General features: G+C 42.7%; 1 protein-coding gene across 1 annotated transcript in view; it reads right to left on the bottom strand.

Moving 5' to 3' along the window:
- Nucleotides 1-1368: 1368 nt before the first annotated feature.
- LOC115825019 (thrombospondin-3b) overlaps nucleotides 1369-12503 on the bottom strand; it is a 16644-nt gene continuing 5509 nt past the window's right edge. Inside the window, exons 2-23 of the mRNA XM_030788747.1 lie at nucleotides 12450-12503; nucleotides 11555-11808; nucleotides 9918-10020; nucleotides 9629-9655; nucleotides 9398-9480; nucleotides 9181-9232; nucleotides 8319-8467; nucleotides 7670-7810; nucleotides 7120-7194; nucleotides 6746-6898; nucleotides 6232-6342; nucleotides 5856-5963; nucleotides 5410-5569; nucleotides 4737-4855; nucleotides 4334-4386; nucleotides 3918-4111; nucleotides 3517-3695; nucleotides 3378-3426; nucleotides 2994-3190; nucleotides 2414-2586; nucleotides 1872-2011; nucleotides 1369-1453 (exon numbers count right to left, since the gene is read on the bottom strand). The exon at nucleotides 12450-12503 is cut by the window's right edge and continues 153 nt beyond it. Of these exons, the coding sequence (XP_030644607.1) occupies nucleotides 1392-1453; nucleotides 1872-2011; nucleotides 2414-2586; nucleotides 2994-3190; nucleotides 3378-3426; nucleotides 3517-3695; nucleotides 3918-4111; nucleotides 4334-4386; nucleotides 4737-4855; nucleotides 5410-5569; nucleotides 5856-5963; nucleotides 6232-6342; nucleotides 6746-6898; nucleotides 7120-7194; nucleotides 7670-7810; nucleotides 8319-8467; nucleotides 9181-9232; nucleotides 9398-9480; nucleotides 9629-9655; nucleotides 9918-10020; nucleotides 11555-11808; nucleotides 12450-12503 (2636 nt within the window). The 3' untranslated portion in view covers nucleotides 1369-1391. The remainder of the gene's footprint in view (nucleotides 1454-1871; nucleotides 2012-2413; nucleotides 2587-2993; nucleotides 3191-3377; nucleotides 3427-3516; nucleotides 3696-3917; nucleotides 4112-4333; nucleotides 4387-4736; nucleotides 4856-5409; nucleotides 5570-5855; nucleotides 5964-6231; nucleotides 6343-6745; nucleotides 6899-7119; nucleotides 7195-7669; nucleotides 7811-8318; nucleotides 8468-9180; nucleotides 9233-9397; nucleotides 9481-9628; nucleotides 9656-9917; nucleotides 10021-11554; nucleotides 11809-12449) is intronic.

The raw sequence follows: 12503 nt of genomic DNA, 5'->3' as shown, positions 1-12503 counted from the left end.
AGAGAATAGAAATTAAATCAAAAAAGAGAATTAAGTATTCAGTTTGGATGAATATTTGTTATAGAATCTTTCAAAAAAGTGCCGGTAGTTTTTTGACGCGTCATACACATGTCTTACCATTGTGATGTAGTTCGATTGCTGAAAATCTCATAGAGGTCATTCCGCCGATCGGACGGAATGAACATGCACAGTGCAGTGAATGGTTTCATTTACAACATCAGCTTTATTTTAGCGCTTCTCCACGTATAGCAATACAACATTTGGCTATACTGAACAAATAATCATCTTTAGTCGTCAATGACATCTATTAGGCTTACAAAGAAGCCCAAAACTAGTCCGTCCGTCAGAACTTGCCTGAACTTGAACTGTTATTCTTGCAAAGGATTTCATAGCACACTTCAGCCGCTAATTCAGGCATATTGTAAATCCATGAAAATCGAGAATAGAGACATAAGGACTGTCATTCACTGCACAGGAAATGCAATTTGTTGTTGTCTTTGCAAATGAGCCGTAAATGGATGAATGAATGGATGAATGAATTGCTGTCCTGATATCAAAGATGTTTTATTTCTTCGTTTCAGAGCAAACTTATAACATTTTCCCAATGCTAAATTTTCCCAACATTTTTTCCAATGCTAATTTAAAGTTATAGCTAATTTGGGAGCTGTTAACTCACAGTCCAGTTCAACAGCTTCAAGTCTTAAGTGTTGCTTTAAAACATCCCCTCTTTTTCCAGACATAGGCCCTACTGATATGAACAAATTTAATTACGACAGGGGATGCGGCTGTGGCATACAGCGTCGTTCCAGTCATACATACAGTACATACATACACATACAAATACACGGAGAAACTAGAGAGATAAAGCACCTTCTCCATTCAAACACACTGCTGTGATATTTAACCACAATGGTAAACAAAGACTGGTCCTTGAGTACACAGACCGTACACTGTGTCTTATAACTGTATACTGACTAACTATGTTATACAGTTGCAATGCAACTAATGCAAAGTACACAGTACATTGCTACAGTACAATAGTAGTAATCAGACGGGAAATAAACTGGAGCCGTGTACATTTTAGAACGTTCACAGTGGTAACAAAAATATCAAATATGCAAAGATATTTAAGTGACATTTAATTGTCTCGTTTAATTAACTCGTTCTCCATTTAAAGTCACAGTGCACTTATTTTTTTTTTTGAGCTGAACTCCGAATGTTTTGTTTCGAACGGAGAGGTTTGTGTGAAATAAAAAAAACCCAAACAGTCAGTTAAGGGGGCACTCAAGGACAAGAGTTTGTAAAACACAAGTTCATTTCAAACACACATTACACACACGTTGCAGAGGCACAAGTGGCATGGCTGGTCTCAGGTGTGTGGAGCTGCTGTGCTAGTTTCCCATACGTAGACTCATCTGTTTCTGGTAGAGTTCAAAGTCCTCTGGTATGGTGTCTGATAGTAGCACACACAGACAAGTCAAAACGCAATTCAAATGCTCCGTTCCATACCACATAATTTGGAATGAACAACAGAATTAGTTTGTCAGGCCCCAAAGACATCATCTGAGTCTAGTCTAGGAAAACTGCAATGACAAAAACTATTCAGCAAGTACGCACATGATTTGAATTTCCACTGAAACAATAAAAGTGTTCTCTGTAACCCATAGACGAAGTAATAATAATGAAATGGCCTGCAGATAATTGGATAAATGATTCCACTTTCCAAAATAGCTCCATAACCATCTTACCAAATCCAAGTTTCAATAATAATGGAAAACCTAACTTTTTGGAGCATTTAAACAAATTAAATAAATTAACTTAAGTGCTAAGTTTTGGGGCATTTAAATAATTGGTTACAATATGAAACTCACCGTTGCATCGATAGCCAAGGTTGGACCAGATGATGTTCTCCTGTGAGAAACAGAAGACTCCCAGACGCCCTCCCCTCATTGTGGTGTCTATCACCACACCTGAGTCAGCTACCAGGGCTGTGCCTTCATACAGCCGAACCCTGAGACCACAAACACAAAGACCAGTATGACGCTCATTATCAGATTTAATCATGAGGAGCTTTTGGAGTCTCTGGAAATTACTACTACTACAAAATGATCCCTCTCTTTCCATGATAAAACAAGGAAGAACATGTCTCCTTGTCTCCTTTCAACATTAAAAAAAAAACAAAAAAAAACATGTGGATGTGATGTCACTCATGTAGCAAAGAGTACACAGCTGAACCTGAGTGAATTTTCCTTAATACGGTTCAGAATGGAAACAGTTAAATTAAAGTATATAAATAACCCATCATATTAATGATTTCACACTTTCTATTTGCCTTTATTTATTTGTCAGAATTTCGAAGTGCCTTTAATGGGTGAGTTTTGTGTTTTGGGCGGTATTGCACGTAGTAACTCACCTGATGTAGCCCACCTGGGGTCGGTGAGTCAGGTGCCAACGGTATGACGTCCTGTCCCTCCAGCCGGCGTTGCGGGGGTCCTTCCAAAGCAATGTGGCCTCTCCATCCGTGTCACCCGTGTGCCACAAGGCGTTTCGTAAGTACTCACCTGGACCGGTGCGAGACTTCACCGCCTGATCGGGAGAAAGAGTTTTCAGTGTCATTTGCTGGAAACTCTGTATGCTCATCTGCTTTCTACACGAGGCTGCTCGGGGGAAAGGCTGGTTATGTGACGATAAGGACTGAAGAACAAAAGCTGATATGGTACGTGCCTTCTAAAATTATTTGCGCTTTGAAAAAAAAAAAAGGCCAAAAGATTGTCATTCCGTTTGTGTAAGTGACAAAAGAAACTTGTGGACGGATTAATCCACTAACGTTTTCTCTTTTCTCAGCGCACAGCTGAATCCACCGAGTAAGACATTGCTTAGTCTCATTATCGAGGGGGGGTTTAATTCTGCTTATGCATTTACACATGCTAAAATGTATTCTAAGAGTCACCCTCTCTCTCATTCGAACCCGTGTCCTCGGTCCGACCTGTTACCTTAAGCTGCAGTCCCGGCTGTGCAGAGGCTTTGAAAGGCAGCGTCTGCCAGTACGTCTGTTCCGTCTGCTTCCACATCACCACATAGAAACTAGACGAGTCCTGATATCCGAAGATAAAACCCACGTAGTCGTCATCCGTCGCCGTGTTCACGTGGAACGTACCTTCAAAGTCCACTCCATTAAACGCCGTGTAGCCTAGAAGAACAGGGATGGTTGTACTTTTTGAGGGAGGGGGGGTTCAAATACAGGCCCTAGATCATATTTACATGTTAATGTAATGCGTCATTCCAACCAAGTTTATTGGTTTATTTCCCCCGTGAGTTAAACAGCGAAAGAAAATGTAAAATGAGAAAGAACAGAGAGATGGTACTTAACCACCTACCAACAGCCAGTCCAGGGTCACTATTCATAGTCTGTACTATCTCCATACCCTAGAGCCACATAAAGAATATTAGACCTTTGACATGTGAGAATACATGGTCATAATTACAGTGACAGGTGTCTGTAGTGGTGACACTCACCTGATTGAGCACCACCCAGTTAGGGTCAATTTGGGCGTCGCCCTCTGGGTCCAAGATCACTGTTTGAAAGGCCCTGAAATCAGTCATGGTGACCTCTGAACTCTCGGGGCAGGCGTCCAATGGGTCGATGACTTTGTCGTTGTCGAAGTCAGTCTCACAGATGTCACCAACCCCATTTCCTGATGGATAAGAGCGCAACAGGAGACAACATGTGTTATGTGAATTAACTTGTATGGGCTAAAAAATAGGCAAACAGAGACTGAGTTCCTTTGATTATCTCTACAGACCCAAAACATTAGCTTCCCTTGTTTAGTACTCTTGGCAAATTAACAAGATAAGACAATTCTGAGCGTGAAACACATAATACTGGTCCGATGAATGGGAGCCCGTCTTTGACCAACCGTCTGAGTCTTTCTGGCTGGGGTTGGGAATAAGGCGGCAGTTATCCGGGCCAGGGGGGCGGACGTCCGGAATGCCGTCGTTATCGTCATCGTCGTCACATTCATCACCAATGCCGTCGTTGTCAGAGTCGAGCTGAGAGCTGTTGGGGACCTCCGGGCAGTTATCTCTCGTGTCCTGATGTCCATCCCCATCTCTGGGAAACACAACGGGAGACGAGCACAAGAAACGCAAAGACAAATTTCTAACCATCATTAAGCAACTGATGAGAAAAGCTGTGACTGAAGAGCATCCACTGATGGGTTTGACAGTTAGGCAGAGTTTTCTGCTCAAATTTGGATTTCGGAATCTCTGCACGTTGTAAGTTTAAACACAGTGTTTTTTCGTCTATGAGCGATTGTTTCATGAGGAAACTCACGTGTCTTCGTTGGTGTCACACACATCTCCCACTAAATCGTTGTCCATATCTGACTGCGGAGAGACACGCGAAGGACAGACACATGGAGAAATTGGACAGTGGACAGTGAAATTTTTTACAGTTTTTTAAATTTTCCAGATTCAAGAAGATACAGAAGCAGAGTGTGAAACACTATTCTTTATCAATGACTTTATAATTACAGTGTTGTTACATTGAGCAGTGGTATAAGTTCTGTTCTATGTGTTTTATATGGCAAATGTATTACACTGGATAAATACTCTGTAGCTCATCTTTCATTCCATATGATTTATCAGCCAAAATATTACCAGCGAGTTTGGTTTGGCCATGCTGCTGAATAGATGTTGGAATGCAATTGAGTTCAATGCTATTTCATGACAAGTACCTGCATGGGGTCATTGACCTCTGGACAGTTGTCACAAGCATCCCCCACCCCGTCACCGTCACGGTCGGTCTGCATAGGGTTGGGGATTTTGGGGCAGTTGTCCAACACATTGGGGATACCTGAAAAAAAAACCCCAAATGAACAAAAAAAAGACATAACTCACTCTCTTGAATTATGAACAAGGTTCATAATTCAAGAGAGTGAGGCTAGATGCTCAGGTGGCGTTGCAGTAAATCACACCGATGTTTCGAGCTGGAATCCACCACCTGGACTGAGCATCTTCAAGGACACAACTGGCCATGTTCTCGGAAGGTCAGTTAAACAGGGTAGCCTGCCTTTTATCTCATTTCAGTTATCTTAATTGCTAGTGGTCTGCGTATGCTATTGCAGGGAAATAGCATTGGCTTCCATTCACTCTATGTTCCCACGGCGATACTTGCAAAATGGCAAGTGAAAAGATACACTGGTTGGTTTCATGTTAATTAGAGGACACTGGCACAAGCCCTACCCCTCCCAGATTGGTGCGGGATTATCCAGTGCCAGGCAAAGTATACGGTATTTCGGGATTTTGACATGCCAAATTGGGAGGAAAAACAAGGTTAAAACAAACAAACAAACCAGAAAAACAAATAAAGTATTGGTATTAGGGTATGTAAAGAGGGGAACGCTGTACCATCTCCGTCAATGTCGTTGTCACAAGTGTCGCCCATGCCGTTGCCGTCCGTGTCCAGCTGATCTCCGTTGGGAACGTTCGGGCAGTTGTCACAAGCGTCGCCAAACGAGTCGGTGTCAGAGTTCTGCTGGTCCTTATTGGGTATGAGGCGACAGTTATCCTGAAAACAGACAAAAAGGAGAGTCACACAAACTGACTAATGGCCACGTAATGGCCACAACTGGCCAAGTCTAAGGAACATATATTAATTAGCAGCCACTAAGACATTACCAAATTACTGATTAAAAGATTTTCCGAGAGCAGCCCGACATAACTTTTTTTTATAACCGTACTTGTAACCTCAGCAGTAAACTATCCTTCATGCAATGACTTATCTGAGCTTTTTCCAAGAATCACACCCCTTCTATTAAACATCACTATGCAGAAATCCAGAGATCTGGACACACCTCCACGTTTTTGATTCCATCTCCATCTGCGTCCTCATCACACTGGTCTCCAATGCCGTCCCCGTCAGCGTCCTCCTGGCCAGAGTTGGGCGTGTACGGACAGTTGTCCTGCTCAGGAAACACACAACCTCAGCCTCAGAAGGCATCAGCAAACCAGCAGTACAGGGGAAGGAACTGATTCTGGAGTATCTATGACAGCATACCACTGAGAGGCACTCAATGTATATGGAGAGAGAGAGAGAGAGAGACAGATAGACAGATGGAAAGAGACAGAGAGGGAGAGAGAGGGGGGGAGAGAGAGAGAGAGAGTGAGAGACAGAAGGAGAGAGACAGAGAGAGAGAGAGAGAGAGAGAGAGAGAGAGAGAGAGCACTTACCGCTCTGCAGTGTTTATCATTGTCTATGCAGGGAAGAGACTCATCTGGGTAGCCATCAATATCAGAGTCAGGACCACAGATATTGCCATTACCTGCCCAGCCTACATTACACTGAGAAAGACAAGGTTGGGGACAAATAAATCAGAGTATTTTTTTCTCTGAAGAGTCTGTTTAAGTGTAAACCTTTTCTCAGGCACTTTCTAACAGACAGGTACCCTAGATATTTTTTGCTAATTACACAATGAATGGATTACAGATACTACACTTGCTTTGCAGATGTGTGTGTGTGTGTGTGTGTGTGTGTGTGTGTGTGTGTGTGTGTGTGTGTGCGCGTGTGTGTGAGCTTGTGCATGTGTGCACACGCGTGTGTATGAGTGTGTATCAAATGTGCATATATATGTACAAGTGCCTGATTAGGTTAAGGTGTAGTGCTGGTGATGAAACAGAGCGGACTCATGACATAGTGAACCCATGTCCTACCATATGACACAGAGAGACAGAGAATTTCTCTCACCACACAGGTGACTTCCCCAGTCCTCTCCATAACACAGTGGGCGTTAACATCACAGGGGTGGTAGCCCAGAGAGGCACAGGTCCTCCTAACAAAACATCCAGTAGTCTGATTCCCCACAAAACCCGCTTTACAGGAACCACACTTATATGAGCCCTGGGAGTCAGAGAGAAAGAGAGAGAGATGGAGAGAAAAGGTGAACGTTCAGGGTTGTAAATGCAGGGGAAAAAACAGTGGATGAGAGAGGCAGAAACGTAGAAACGTTAAACAAACAGGGTGTAAAACAGGTGATGCGGCAAAAGCAGAGAGAAATGGCACTGAGAATCTTTAGTTGTTTAACATTAAAGTCCTTTATAAAGCCTTTTAAAATGTCTTACCACCGTATTAATGCAGACAGAGTTAGGCACACAGGCACCTGAGTGGTCAGCACACTCATCAATATCCACACAGTCCTGGAAATGGCACAAACTTTAGTCATATCTGCTATTTGTCCAAAAATGCAACTTAAACCACCAGTAATTTAAATACAAGTCATGAATATAATACATACCCATAGCATGATACTGTTTCAGAGTCAAAGCAGTCCAATGTATTGTTTATATGTAATATAACCATACTAATAGACTGAGACAGCCTGCTGTGTAGTCTACAGTGGTGTATCTTTGCATGGCTAAGCTCGCTTACAGCATACTTCATACATCCTGATCTCTTAGATTACACACTAAAAAAAAATTCATAATTAAGGCAAAAGGCACTCTTGTTCACATCAGGGGCTGAATTTTGTTTAGTCGCTGGCTGAAAGAATGTCTTGAAAGCACACAGTCACTTGCAGTTCTACGAAGAAATCTCTCAGTCCACCTGAGGCACTTTTAAAGTTATCATAGAGCTGTTCTTTAGAGTTAGCTGAGAGTGGACCATGGTTCTGACCTGCTTGTGATTCTTGGCAAACTCCAGGCCAACCCCGCTGAGATGAGGTCCAGAGAAACCAGCAGGACAAGGCTCACATGAGAAGCCCTTGGCTGTGTTCACACACCCCTGTGCTGAGAAACATGGCTGGGCCAAAGTACACTAACGGAGAGAGAGAGACAGAGACAGAGAGACAGAGAGACAGACAGACAGACAGACAGAGAGAGCGAGAGAGAGAGAGAGAGAGAGAGAGAGAGAGAGGGAGAGAGAGAGAGAGAGAGTGTGTATCTGACAAATATTTACACTGAATAATCTAGCCATCAATGCGCTTTCTGTATATCATCAGAATTCACAAAAAATGGAAAAGATAATGATAAAATGAAAAGAAAACACGAACAAAAACAGAAAAAACAGCAAACACATATACACTACATACAATCACACATAATGGGATTAACTCAATTAACTACTGAATCAACCACTGAACAAATTAACATCATCATAGCGCTACTGAAGTTCAAATCTTACTCGTCAACTGATTTGAACAAGTTTAATGAACTAACAGTCTAGACCTCGCTGAACTCCTAAAGACAGTCAAGAATATTTTGCTCTTGTCTTTGCTCAACTCTCTTCGTCTTTTTTTGTTAAGTCAAGTGAAACTCATGGATACCTCATCGATGTCCTGGCAGTATGTGCCATTTCCTGTCATGCCCTCTGGGCACGGGGCACAGCGGTACCCGGGGTACTCAAAGGTCTCCATACAGGACACGCCCTTGTAGCAGGGGTTGGGCTGACAGCGGGACTGGGGCTCATGGAACCCTGGGAAGAGAGTGAAGCAGCACACAGAGACATTACAGAGACGTTACAGAGACGTTACAGAGACGTTACAGAGACATTACAGAGACATTACAGAGACATTACAGAGATGTTACAGAGACATTACAGAGACGTTACAGAGACATTACAGAGACATTACAGAGACATTACAGAGACATTACAGAGACGTTACAGAGACATTACAGAGACATTACAGAGACGTTACAGAGACGTTACAGAGACGTTACAGAGATGTTACAGAGACATTACAGAGACATTACAGAGACGTTACAGAGACGTTACAGAGACATTACAGAGACGTTACAGAGACGCTACAGAGACGTTACAGAGACGTTACAGAGACACACTCTGCAGTCAAACTCCTCAGGTTAATGAGCTCGTCTGAAACATTAGCAGTTGCTACAGCTTATAATGCTACAATCTGTCTCCTCTTCATCATTGTCTCTGTTTTTCTATTTTGGTTGGCTGGTTACTCTGGTTTCTTTCTCTCTTTCTTTCTTTCTTTCTTTCTTTCTTTCTTTCTTTCTTTCTTTCTTTCTTTCTGTCAGTTCTTATCCTGTGCATCTCTCATAGCTGTGACACGTAAGTATCACTAATTACAGGAACATTTTTTTTTCTTTCACCGTTAATCTAAACGGTCTCTTTCTCATATGACCTCACTCTTCCCAGCAAACCCAGCTGAAGACATCACTCACCACAGACTTGGCACTCCAGGATAGTGTTTCTGATGAGAGACATCTCCTTTGTCTGCACAAACGGAGAACAACACTTACTTTAAAGGTCTGAGTCGTCCACATTGTGCTTACACAAAAAATAAAGGATGAGTAAAGAAAGGATGTGTGTGTCTTTGTTTCTTCTTCTCTGTTTCTGTTTTGTCTGTGTGTTTGTTTGTTTGTTTGTTTTTGACCTCACTTGTTCTCTGATGTCCTCTCTTAGTTCGCCCATGATCTGGTTGAAGATAATGAGTTGACCAATGAGAGCCTTTGTATGGTCACCTGAGTAGAAGAGTTTATAAAGAGCATGGCGAAACAACATTTGCACTTTTAAAAACATACTATTCTCATTTGTGCATTTGAAAGTGTGTGTGTGCACGTGTATGTATGTGGTATGAGCACATGTATGTATGTGGTATGAGATACTCACCCAAAATGGCATTCACATCACTGCTAACTACAGAAAAAAACAAAAGCAAATATTAGAATTTCAGTTCAATGGTGGCATGAAGTACATTATTGATGATTTGTACGTTTTTAAAATGTTATGGCTCAAATTAAGACCACTAGAGGGCAGCAGAGTGACGTGACCTGTTAAAAAAAAATCAGTATTATATGGCTCAAAATGATCTGAATTATTATGCAATTTTCTTAAAAATTTTCAGTTTTTCCTGAACTCTCTGCTGTAGAAAGATGGAGAGTGAAACTTCCTTCAGTACCTGTGTTGTATTCAGCAGAGTCTCCCTGAAATGGACAGTCAATAAGAACTCCTGCTTTAGCCAAAGAGCCTCCCAGAGCCACCTTCAGAGACTCCACTGAGCCCTGAAATGTGTGGAGGATATCACTGATTTCACTGCATGACCACGAGACTGCGCACACACACATGCACACACGCAGAGTTTTTCTTTCTCAGACACACAACCATGCACTCAAGCTTACATACACACACACACACGCACACACACACACACATACACACACGCGCACACACACACACACACACACACACACACACACACACACACACACACACATTTCCTCTCTCAGACACACAACCATGCACTCAAGCTTACATACACAAACACACACACACACACACACACACACACGTTTCCTCTCTCAGACATACAACCATGCACTCAAGCTTACATACACACACACAAACACACACACACACATACACACACACACACATACACACACACACACACGCACACACACACACACGTACAGACACAAACATCTTTTTATTTGGATAAATGTGGGTTACACTCATTAAGTCCATGCCACTTAAGAATACATTTAAAACATAAATAAGACATTTAAAATTTTGTATTCATAATTAGAGAACTGAGTAATGAGCCCGCAGACTATCAGCTGCACAGACCACGACAGGGCTGCCTGCCATTTGACCCGCCTCTGAGACTGCAGTGCCTACACGGGAAAGCCACTAAACAATAGCTGCACTGTGCCCTCCCTCCTTCCCTCTCTCTCTCTCTCTCTCTCTCTCTCTTTCTCTCTCTCTCTCTCTCTCTCTCTCTATCTCTCCCTCTCTCTCTCTCTGTCTTTCTTTGTGTTTTATCTCCTCTCTCTCTCTCTCTTTCTGCTTCTCTTTGATTTTCTCTTACATTTCCCTCTCTTTCTCTGTCTTTCCCTTTCTCCGCCCTGCAGGTGTGGGCACACAGTCAAACCCAGACGAACTGGCAGCTATCAGTCCCACAGAGGTAACCCTGTCTGTAGGGCAAGATGGCAACTGCAAAAATTCACTTTCAGCTGCTCAAATGGACCCAAACCCATATTCAGTGGCTTTTTACAACCAACGAAACTTCAAAAGATGTCTATCTTAGTACTGTGACAGAGAGGCACAGTGTTGAAACTGTAATACTTAAGAGATCATGTGAAAATAACATTTTTAAAAGAGCAAACAGTAACCTCTTTCATGGCTGTTACTGTCTGCGTTCACTTATAAAAAGTAGGAATTAGACTAATGTTTCCGCCTGCAGTTTAGCAGGTGCTAAGCATGTGCCCTAAGTGAATAATTTCGTGTAATTACCGGGGTAATTGTTGTTTACCTTTGTCTGGCTCCTAAAATTGAAATCTGCCAATTTAGCCTCAGTGTACAAAGTTCTAAACACAGTGCCTGGTTCTTTTAATGAAGAGGAGAAACCGGGACTGATTCCTAGGGTGAATCATCAACTAAAATGGAATTTCCATGTTAAATCACTACATAGGCTTTGGAAAAGTAGCTAATTAATGTGGTTTGCTTGCAGATTTCATTTGCAGTTATATCCTCTAAACCTTTATCATCTCACGTGGTGTCATTCTTTTTTCAGCCGGACTCTGGATTCTGAGTTACCTGGATCCTGGCATAGGCCTTTTGCCCGGTACGGATGTCGACGGAATTTGCCTCCGACGGAAACCCAGCCAATAGAGGCAGACCCTGGGCAGAATCGGCCAGTCGGCAGTTGACGTAGAGTTCCAGGTGGAGGTGGCTTCTTCTGAGCCCGCCCACTTTGAGTATGATTGATTGGGTGCGTCCCTCAGCAAGGGCAGGGTTCTGCAGATTCACAGTGTGGACCTTTCCGTCTGATCGCACGTACCGCACGAGAACTGAGATACGAGAGAGAAAGTGAGAGAGAGAGACATAGAGGGAGAGAGAGAGAGAGAGAGAGAGAGAGAGACAGACAGAGAGAGAGATGTGGGCATTAAAGCAGAGAACCGTGAAGTACGGGAGGATAAAATGGTATTAAATGGATATGGAGTGACAGAAACTTGCAGCACTAACTCTCAAAATGACCTCCCAATCAAAATACTGTTCGGATGCACAGTGACCGGGGCTGCAGACAGAGCACATCTACAGGCCTCTGGCAGTGCTCTCCAATCCAGATTAGTCCATCTCTAGAACAACTCATCCAACTCATCAAGGGATTATCAAGCCATTGGTCAGCTGAATCAGATGGGCCAGAGCTGGGCTTAGCTAAAATTTACTCAGGGGAGGACAGCTGCGACTGTGTCAAAACTGGCCCAAAACACACAGTGACCAAAGATTACATTAGACTGATTAGGCCAGAGAGTTAATTAATTATGTTTTTGGAGCGTTCTTGCTTGTAGACATAAGCACCATTCTTCACATGTATTTGCCTACTCTAACGTGTCTGATGGTATGTGTGTGAAGATTACTGGGTCTCTCCTATGAATTAGTTTCACAAAATCTACATGTTTAGTTTAGACATTGCCCTGAGAGCAAGTACCTTTGTTAATCTTGCCTACGAGAGACACTTCCAGGTACTTTCTGTTGTCCTGTT

The sequence above is a fragment of the Chanos chanos genome, chromosome 12, assembly GCF_902362185.1.
Source record: "Chanos chanos chromosome 12, fChaCha1.1, whole genome shotgun sequence".
Classification (NCBI taxonomy): domain Eukaryota; kingdom Metazoa; phylum Chordata; class Actinopteri; order Gonorynchiformes; family Chanidae; genus Chanos; species Chanos chanos.
The sequence above is the reverse complement of the archived record's forward strand: the minus strand, read 5'-3'. Positions and strand labels throughout refer to the sequence as shown.